This window comes from Suricata suricatta, chromosome X, assembly GCF_006229205.1.
Source record: "Suricata suricatta isolate VVHF042 chromosome X, meerkat_22Aug2017_6uvM2_HiC, whole genome shotgun sequence".
Classification (NCBI taxonomy): Eukaryota; Metazoa; Chordata; class Mammalia; order Carnivora; family Herpestidae; genus Suricata; species Suricata suricatta.
In genome coordinates this window covers 23,887,784-23,898,838 of record NC_043717.1, presented here as the reverse complement: position 1 = coordinate 23,898,838, position 11,055 = coordinate 23,887,784, and the positions used below count along the sequence as shown (strand labels likewise).

Genomic DNA, 11,055 nt, shown 5'->3' with positions numbered 1-11,055 from the left:
CCTACATCCAAACATCAATAGCTTTTCAGAGGATGGCTGTCTTTGAGACTCACATCCTGGAAAACACAGTTTTGCACACATTCACAATTTTCTCTGGAATTTCAAAGCCTTCATTATTTCCTTTAATCCTTTTTATGGACTCAAAGTGTCCTTGAACCTAAGTTTAAGGTCTATTGGTAAGGACAATCAAAATTTGACTGTTAACTAGTTTCTTGGCTCAGAATAGTGAAGTGGGAAGTGTTCAGGATAAAGCAAGGAATAGCTCTGCTTCCACGGACAAGCTCCTCCTTTTAGGGAAGTCCTTCGCTTCATCATCTCTTTGTAATACTTTGTATATACTGTTAAAAATTTTGTTCAGTGATAGGGAATATGTGCCTGTAGGTGGGATTTCTGACCCAATGAATAATATTTCACCTCTCTTTACCAACTATGACAAGGATGGGAATGATGACTGAGCACATTCAGATCAGAGACAGTAAGGGGTTTTCCTCTTCCATGCCTGCATATTCTCTTATTCCATTCAGTCATTTCACTTGCGTAACACCGCCGGTCTCCATTGGATCTCACTAAGCTTTCTTCTGAGACTAATAACAAACTTAAACAGAGAAAAAACAGAAATGAATCACAAGATAAGAAAATGCTTCTTGGAAAAAGGAGAACTAGGGTATCATTCCAGAATCAGAGCATAATTTACAAACGTATGAGTTCATGTTTTCCTAGAGATGGTGATCTTAATTTACATAACTGGTATCTGTCAAAGTTAATGACTATTCTAGGATAAAGAAAATGTCTCTTAGAGTTTAGGGATTGGCTCTGAGTTAATATTTGCTCTTGTTACAAAATGCTAAATAGTAATGAAATAAGGAAGAAGCCAGTGTCTACATATTTAAGATTAAGTCAATAGGATTCAAATATATAGATTATGAAGAAAGTAATAAACAGAAAATTTTGACTCTTTGAACAATCAGGTGTTTAGCTACAGAGATATAGTAGGTTCAGGTCTCTTAACTCATCATGTATTAGATTTATTTCACAGAATTGATCTAAACTTAAATCAGCTGGCTGCATGAGATACAAATTTCTTTTCTGCTCATAGGAAATCTAAGGAATGAATTACAAATTAAATAATCAAAGATTTGAGCACCAGTATACAGGGTAGGACGCTCACAGGCAGCAAGTAGAGCTTACGTTAAAGAGCCAGATGGACTTTGAATCCATAATGTGTCACTCGGAGCCCGAGCAGTGAATGATGATAAACAGGCAATACCAAACTTCACACATGTCCAAGTCCAGAAGCCCATTCTCTCCCTCAGCCTGGCTAACATGGTCACACCTTCAACTGTGTTTTTACAACTAGGATGTTCTTATCCCCCACGGTCCCCACCGAAATAAGAGAAGGATGAAACCTAAGCACTAGGGAAAATACATTTGTTCTCTTTTTATTGTGAGTTCTAACATAACTTTTATTAAACATAGAGCACGTGAACACATGACAGTATCCTTCAGTTGTTCTCACACGGAGCTGATAGAGGAATACTTGGGAGGAATGTTTCTAAAGCCATAGATAGCTTCTTCTCCATTTATTTTCTTTTAAAAAAATATGACAAAGCATTAGAGGAAAAAAAAGTTTCTTAAGTTGTGAGAATATCAAATATTACCCATCAATCCCTGAATCATGCTATTCAAAGTGCTTAAATCTACACTAAAAATAGAACAAAAAATGTACTCCCAATGCAGCTAAATTAACATCTATGGATGCCTAAAATATGACTGTGGTCTGATTACTTCCTCTACACACTTCCATCGTGCACTTAAGAAAAATTAAAAAAACAAAGAAAGAAACCAGGCCATTGCCGTGTTTGCAGTTTTCTGAGCACTGGGGGAGTCTGGAATCCAGTCCAGTGATGTTCACTGGCATCAGTCCCTGACAGGTGTCCATAGTACAAAGTTAACAATGGCCTTCTTGGATTCGGAAAATAACCCAATGTGCAAAGCTGACAAAGTTTATGTGTCCTTGCAGCTTCAGTTCTGGTTTGTGAAAATGTGACACAGGTCCAAGGGGAGTGTGGGAATAAAGAACAGATTGTAGAGAAGGACCCCGGGTGACTTGTCAGGGAAATAAACATTTTTAAGCAACTAAAAAGCACTCACATCCCAAGGCTCCTTTACCTTGTCAGACAAATACTGAGACCTTTGCCTTGTTGCAAACTTCTTAGGCTCATCTTACACATTTGCAATTCGATCTTACCCTCCTGAATGAACTCTTTTTAAGTTTACACTTTTTCTTTTCCTTCCTCTCTCTCTCTCTCTCTCTCTTTTTTTGTTGGCAACTCACACCTTTAGTATTGTGACCCAAACTGTAGAATTGTTTTTTCATTATATGGTGGTAGGAATAAACCGAACATACAATAGTCACTATACAAGCCCACAGACGATGACTGGAATGGAGGTTCCTACAAGGAGTCACTAAAGTAACGTAGAAGTTCTATATCCGTGTTTTCATCACATCGATTTTTTTTTTAAACTAAAAGCTACGTAGGTAATATTTCCCTTTAACAATTCCACCCTCTGCAAGTTCCTTGATGGTTGATTTTGCATTATCTTCACCATGAATATGTATTAGCTGCTTATGCCATTGATTTCAAACATAAAGCTAAATGGTAAGGGATGAATTTCCTGGGAGCATCAGCTTTCTGTTTCTGAAAGATAGAATTACACAATTAAAAATAAAACTAATGATTTATACAGTAAAATTATCTTAAACACTTTCTCATCTATTTTAAAAACTATTTTGTGTAAATAATGTTTATTTTGAAAATATTGATTTCTGTTGGTACTCATATGCTTGACCTCCTGAGTTCTTATATAAACACTTCGATATTAATAAGTGTTGCTTATGTTTACAAACTGAAACCAAACACTTGATTCTGCATGTAGCATAAAAACTAAATACAGTGAATTAACATTTAAATACAAGGGGACACCATAATAAGTTTCACAGATTTGTTCTGACTCTTTTAGAAAATAACATTTTGTATAATACAAGGCGACAAAACATATTTGATGACACATCCTGTCCTTCCCTTTGGTTTGGAAGCCTTCAATGTAAATTTCATTTCGACTGGTGTTGATTCACCCTTTTGAGTTAACTTGCCTGGCATTTGCACATAAATCTCATTTGCAGAAAAATTATAGAGGGAAAAGAGGAAGAAGAATATTAAACGAAAACAGCCACGAACACATTCATGCCTTTCCAGGAAGTGATCAAATATAGGGCTTGATTTTTTTTGTATTTTTTTGTATTTTTTTTTTGTTTTTTTGTTTTTTGTTTCTTTTGTTTTGTTGTGTGTGTGTGTGTGTGTGTGTGTGTTTTATATATATATATATATATATTTATATAAGGGTACATCAACTCATTTAAAAACAGAAACAACACTCTCTCCCCCATTTTCATGCCCTTGATCTTCTCTTCTTAGCACTCTGTAGTGGTGACTGTCAAGTGACTAGCACACTTCTGGGTCTGGAGTGTATTCTGACGAGCAGTGAATTAAACGTTAAGACAGTTAGACCCACCCCCACCCCTCCTCAGAGTTTACATGTCATGCCGCCATTAGAAGGGTAGAGGTGGGGAATGAGGTGGGACAAGGAAGAGATTCAGGGCTCTGATTGGCGGGGCCCTCCTATGAACAAGTGTTCTTCTCATCTTTTTTTTTTCCCCAAATGGCAATGCTGGCATTCGTTGCACTGCTCTCCGAAGGCCCACACGGCCCTGCTGATCCCAGGCAGAACCCAAGAGAGGATCCGGTGCTCCTTGTCCCATCGGATAGATTTGTCCAAGCACCCCAAGGAAATGTTAAAAGCAAAAGAAAAGCAAGAAAATAAAATAAAACCCATTCTAAAACTAAACTAATGAAGCAAAAAAGGGTTTTCTATCTATACATAAGTCTCTTCTTTAAAAAAATGTAAATTTACAAATTCCAATGACATATAAAACAAAGTCAAAAAATGCAATGGTAAGAGACATGGTAAAACAGGAAGACACTGATGCTACAAAGAAATTGCCAAAAACATATGTACAAGACCCTGTTTTTCCTCGTGTTCTAGAGATTGTAATGCATGTTTTTAACAGCAGCAGTCGAGGATTTAGTTCCAGGCACTGGACTGCAGACTCCGCTCATGCTCCCAGGGACGGGCTGTCCCTTGCTTTTCTGTCACCAAATCACACTGGATATACTGGTCTCCCTTGGCAACAGCGGCAGGATGGCACTGTTTGTGTGGGCCTCATCTGGATTCTGCTCCCTGCTGGATTTTGTCTGTGGCCGCTGCCCGTTGATGAGTGTCATAGGGATGTTACAATAGGTATGCTGATTTCCTATGGAGGTAAGAGGCAGGGTGCCGGTAGGAGGTACGTCATACTCGTAGCTTCGGTAGTAGTGTTTCTGACGCATTTGTGAATGGTACGTGTTGTGAAAGGTGGAACGGAGATCTGGGTGGGCAGTGGCTAGAGCTGTGGAGGTGGCCGCAGCCATGGAAATAGCCGAGACAGTCTGCAGCTCCCCAAAAGGCCCCTGCTCGCTAACATCTAAAGCCTGCTCATGTGTAATGGGTTCTATCCTCTTAAAAGGCATTTCATATTGTAAACGTTTCCAGAACTTAGAGTTCAACTTGTTGCATTTTGGTCCATGCCATTTAATAACCGTCAGGAGCTTGATGGTGTGCTTGAGGGCCTCCACCTCCTGGTAGTTCATAATCCCTCGTAGTTCACTGCATTCGATGAGTATCACTTTAATTTCTCCAGTTACCAGCATGTTTCGAAGTCTGGTCTCCAGCTCAAAGATGCTCCAACCCCTTCTGACTACGTAATTTGGGGTCATGACAATAATCAGCCTCTTGCTTTGATCTACACACCTTGCCACGTCTTCAATGTAGGCTATAAAGGAGAAAAAGAGTTTATCGGAATGAGTAGATCAAACCTCTGGTCCCAAAAGCCCCGTAGATTCTCTTGTACACATTAAAGGATAATAGTTGCTTGTTGGGTAATACCTTGAGAAGACGAATACAGCCAATGACCATGCTGACTAGAGTATGGGCTTTGCTTTTCTCAATGTCGGGACTATTTTTCCTAGTTACACATCTCCCATCTGTGCCTTTAAATGTCAAGGCTCATAAAATGAGATGCTTTCCAGAACAATGAAAGTGGCTTCTCAGGGATGTCAAAAATTAAGTTTCACATGAATACATAATGACATTTCTTTCTTGAGACACTGATAGACACAGTTTTTGATGTAGAGAACCAAAAGGTAAAATTCTGCCTAAAAATGATGATACACAGACAGACCAAGAATATGCACACTCTCAACTGAAAACATGAACTTACTTCCAGTTGGGATTAAATCTCTATCTGGTATAAACAATTTATATCCATAATGCTTTTCAAGCATGTCAGGAAGGATTTCAAGAGCAAAGCGTTCTTCTTCTCCAGTCTCTTGATTCCACTGGTCAGGATCCACTTTGGTGTATGATAAGTAGGCATCATAATCTTTATTATCTGTCAAAAACATTACAGAGCAAAGTTGAAGTCACTACTCTCCAGAGAAAACAACAGGACATGAAAACATTCAAGTCTTTTCGAAAACATCTCTAAATGTTCTACTTCAGGGAGACCGAAGACAGAAGTCTATTCATTTCCAATAAGAAGTCAATGATGCCAAATATTCTGGAACTAATTTGGAGGTTAGAAATTTTTATTTTTGTTGTTGTTGTTGTTGTTGTGAGGACAGTAGTAAAAACACATCAACACAAAGAGCACTGAAATGATAACTTCCAACATTTTTGATTTGCAGATTATAGAGCATCTTGACTGCATATGAAAGGCACATAATTGAATAGTATGCTCTTACTCTAAATAATTGTACATTCAACTAATCCTGCCTTTGGCCATTTTACTCTGTTGAAAAAAAGAAAACTGCACCCGGCTTGACCACAGAGGAATATTTTGATGGTGGGCACTGTACTGATTTTCTGTTGGGGAGAAAATAAAATTAAGCATGGAATAATTAATTTTCTACTGGGAGCCACTCCTTGCACTTTGGGAATGAGAATATCATTATACTGAATTATTTTAAGAAGCCATATTGTTTTGCTGATCTCTGTTTATCTCACACATAAAATATTGCCAAATACTTTCTATTGTTTGACCATAAGAATAAAAAATAATTACAATATAAATGAATGAAACTTAGTTCTAAAATCTCGTTCCTCATTCTTTCCCCTTTTTACATGGAAAATCTTCAAATATTTGATGACTACCATCATGCATTATCTTTATCTTAATTTTTTAACATTAAACATTCCAAATTTCATTTTGGTCGCTTCTAGTTAAAATAAATCATTTCTCTCTGGACAGTCTTTCATTCATCAGTTGCCTTTTTAGAATATGATTATCAAGATTCATAATTCACCTCAATTCTGACTATTATCAATATGCTGAGTTTACCAAATATCAATATCCTCAGCTCTCTTTTGTACTTCCCTGAAGATTGTCAGCATCTTACTCAATTATCAGATCAAGTTGAACTGAAACATCGCTAAATTTCAGAACAAAATGAGCTTTGTTTTTGGCACAGAAAATTTAAAACTTTGGGGCTATAAAACATCAAAGATAGATGGACATCCTTGACTGTTGCTCTGAGTGGCTTTGGGACATTCCACTTGACTTTGGGGACACTATAGCTCACTTTCAGAGATCCATATGGGTGTGTTCATTTCAGTAGTCTGACAGTCCTGAGCCAGCTACAAGTCATTCTATAATTAAAACTTGTTAGGGCAAACTCAGAAAACTCTTAACTGGATCTCAAGTTAAAACAGGCATATAAGAAACTAACAACTCCACTACAGGATGCCTGAATGAAAATCTTTAGATAATGGGAGATTTTGGGGGCGCCTGGGTGATTTAATTGGTTAAATGTCCGACTTCAGCTCAGGTTATGATCTCACAGTATGTGGGTTCGAGCCCCGTGTCAGGCCCTGGGCTGACAGCTCAGAGCCTGGAGCCTGTTTCTGATTCTGTGTCTCCTTCTCTCTCTGACCCTCCCCTACTCACACTCTGTGTGTCTCTCTCTCTCAAAAAAAAAAAAAAAATGTTAAAAAATTTAGATATAGAAGATTAAAAAAAAATAAAGCAGGTTTCAGGTTTAAAAAAAAAAGTCTAGAAAATAGCAATCATCCAACATGCCATATTTTGATATTTTGTATTTTCTTTATTCTTCAACCAGGAAATAGCTATACATATTATAAATAAAATTCAATTTTCACCAAAAATAATAATAATATTTGCTATAGCATGTCATACATATATGCCAGCAGTCTATAGTGGTACTGTTTTCTTGATGTAAACACTTCAGTTGAGGAAGAAATCATAGAAAATAGCACATAATAAAGCTAGTACATAATACCAATTGTTAGTATTTAATTAAAATGCCCACTCATTAGATATTCACAAGCTATATATATGAGATATATAAGACTTCCTTTACAATATTAATCAGTAGCTTCCAATCTAATAGGAGATGTAGACAAGTCAATAGTTTATTTCGAGGGGACAAACATGTTGCTAAGAGTAGTACAGGGGTCATGGGCGAAAGGAAGTATTCTTTAAACCATACTGTGGATAGTAGAATGATTTTAGGCATAAACTTTTTTTTTGGCAAGTTGTTCTCTTCCAGTTTGCTACAAGGCACTATAACATGTTGAAGTTTGCCCAATTCTGGGAAGCCTAATGACTAGATCCTCATTCCTAGCCCTTTGTCTTCCTTAAGCATAAGGAAGCATATTTGAAAATCAGAGCCTGGGTAGCTCAATAGGTTAAGTGACCAACTCTTGATTTTGACTCAGGTCATGATCTCATGGCGGTGAGATCAAGCTCTGCCTTGGGCTCAGCACTGGCTGTGGAGCCTGCCTAAGATTCTCTCCCTCTCCTTCTGCCTCCCTCCTGCTTGCTTGAGTACGGCACGTGCTCTCTCTCAAACTGAAGGTTGCTGGAGGGGTGTTTGGTGAGGGGATGGGCTAAATGGATGATGGGATGCACACTGGGTGTTATGTAACTAATGAATCACTAAATTCTACTCCTTTTGGAAAAAATTTTTTTAAAGTTTATTTATTTTGAGAGAGAGAGAGGGTGCAGGCAGATTACTGGCAGAGAGAGAGGGTAGAGAGGGATTCCCAAGCAGGCTCCACACTATCAGTGCTGAGCCTGGTGCAGGGTTTGAACTCATGAACCATGAGAGCATGCCCTGAGCTGAAACCTGAGTTGAAACTTAACCAACTGAGCCACTCAGGCGTCCCTGAATCACTGAATTCTCTTGAAATCATTATCATGTTATGTGTTAACTAAATTGGATTCATTTTTTTAATGTTTACTTATGTTTAATGTTTATTTATTTTTGAGAGACAAAGAGAGACAGACTACAAGTGGGAGAGGGGCAGAGAGAGAGGGAGACAAAGAATCTGAAGCAAGCTCCAGGCTTTGAGCTGTCTTCAGAGCCCTATGTGGGGCTCGAACTCATGAACCACGAGATCATGACCTGAGCCAAAATCGGATGCTTAACCAACTGAGTCACCCAGGTACCCCAGCTAACTTGGGTTTAAATAAAATTAAAAAGGAAAAAAAAAACCACAGACAAAGGTTTTGAAAATCATATCAGTATGAACACCAATAAGAACAGAGCACTCAAAAGAGATATAAACAACTGGTCCAATGATACTGGAAAGTTCCAGCTTGTTATCACAGTTGCTTACATGGCACTGTCTGTTTCTCTGCCTCTTCCAGGGACGTCGCTCTTACAACTCATAAACACCGTTGTCCCTCAAGATGTTTTATGTGATCTGCTTCAATTGTCTCTCAGCCTGCTTTCCCCTAAAAATCTACTTTCCTGGAGCTCCTGGGTGGCTCAGTTGGTTAAGCATCTGACTTTGGCTCAGGTCATGATCTCGCAGTTCCTGAGATCGAGCCCCCTGTGGGGCTCTGTGCTGACAGCTCGGAGGGGATTCTGTGTCTCCCTGTCTCTCTGCCTCTCTCCCCCCGCTTACTCTCTTTTTCTCAAAAATAAATAATCATGAAAAGAATTTTAAATCTCTTTTCCTCCCATGACATCAATAATCACATCTATGTAGATAATTCCCTAATTTAGATGGGTAGTCCTGTTTTCCTTCTCAAGAACTACCTACTATATCCCACTTTTACCTGTAGCCTGGACCCCTTAATTTGGATGCTGACAGCATAACATGCTTCCCATCTCAAGCTCTGTTCTTCACCTTTTATTTCACTTTAATTATAATAACATTACAATCTTACTTCTTTATTCTCCAAATGTCAGATGTATGTTCCACTGATCCTTTTTAATTACAGATAATGTCATAGACATTCATTGGTAAAAGTCCTTTGGATTCGATTTCCAACCTACGTTGGACCCTACTCATTTCTCAGCTGTTATAGTTCTATCTTAGTAGGTCTTCCTTCTGTTTCTTTCTCCTTCTGGCCCATTCCACATACAGTTGTAAAATTTATCTTTCCAAATATCACCACTGATTATGTTTTTGGTATCTTGGAAAATATTTATGGCTACTCATTGCCAAAAACCAGCAGCTAGATCTGCAGTTAATTTATTTTGAATTTGAGTCTGACATCTTTGACTTGGAGGTGATCTCTTTTCTCATGCATGATATTATTGTGCTCACATCCTTTTTCTTTGACTACGATATACTTGACTGACTTATATCACGAGGGCTTAGTAGATGCTCAAACAGAACATGTTGATTAAATAAATGAATAATTTTTCATTTCGGTATCACATGCCTTCTATCTTAACAGCCAGTGTGGGGATTTTCTCAAGACCTGGGCTATTTCCTAAGAGTGATGGCTTTGGAGATATACCCTCCATGGATTCCTCAAGGACTGACTAGGTAGGAGCTGTGGGGTCAGCATTGAGCAAGGTTCCTTTGGAATAGTCTTAAACTGGAGTTTCTCACTGTGACTCCACGGAAGCCTTTAGAGTTCTTGTAAACTCCTCTGAAAAAGTGTTTTTCAGACTTGAGTATGAATGACAACAGTTTGGAGGGCTTGGTAAACATGGACTGCTGGGCCCTATCTTCAGAGTGTTCCATTCAGTATTTCTAGAATAAGTCCTGAGAATTTGCATTTATAGCACGTTCTCAGGTGATGCTGCAGCTGGTCCAGGGACCACACGTTGAGGAACTCTGCTCTAGGACACGGTATAGGCACCCAGAGAGCTCAAAGGCATCAAAGCAGTGCAGTCAGCTGCGGGCAACGGACCAGAGAACAACAAAGACTAAACACTGCGGCTTTGGGTCCATTGTAAATGGTGCTGATACTTACAGGCCATATACTCTAAACAAAAAAGCTGAAAATCCACATTTTCACCAAAAAGGAAATAGATTCTTGCCTAGAAGAATATATAAACTAGCCATATTAAGCCTAAATAAACCTCAGGAATTGGTACTAAGGCCTCCGTCACTTTTCTATCTCTTTATGTCATCAGGACAAATTTATAGTAGTTAAGCTAATATCTCTCAGATAAAAAGAAGTTGCTCACATGCAGATAATCTTGGTAGTAAATGTGGCTCAAAAGCCCCTTCCGAGTATCTGCAGCAGCATCTTCAAATCAACGGCACACTTGATTGATATCTAATTCCTCACTTTCCACAGTCTGGGTCAGAGCAGTAATGGGCTAAGCATTTATTTACCACCAGAAGCAAACTCCTAATTTGAAAGTTATCAGACTGCAAACATCGTGCCAAATACTATACTAAATTCAGCAATGTTTTCTGACTTAAAATCATATACATTCTAAGGTTTTTTTCCATTTTCTGCATTACCAGACAAATATGAATCTTGGGTAACATTTCTTCGATTTTGTTTAATATCTGTAAGAACATAAATTGACTAATCTTAATGTGTCTGAGCTTTACGTGACTGGAGAAACTTTAAAAACTGACGTTTTTATAACCATAGGAAGAACAAAATTATGTTAAGATTTT

At 38.3% G+C, this 11,055-nt stretch overlaps 1 protein-coding gene across 1 annotated transcript in view; it reads right to left on the bottom strand.

Annotated features, from left to right (window-relative positions):
• Positions 1-4,109: 4,109 nt before the first annotated feature.
• The window catches only part of IL1RAPL1 (interleukin 1 receptor accessory protein like 1), a 641,707-nt gene continuing 634,761 nt past the window's right edge, over positions 4,110-11,055 (bottom strand). Inside the window, exons 9-10 of the mRNA XM_029929632.1 lie at positions 5,378-5,548; positions 4,110-4,930 (exon numbers count right to left, since the gene is read on the bottom strand). Coding sequence (XP_029785492.1) covers positions 4,212-4,930; positions 5,378-5,548 — 890 coding nt within the window. The 3' untranslated portion in view covers positions 4,110-4,211. The remainder of the gene's footprint in view (positions 4,931-5,377; positions 5,549-11,055) is intronic.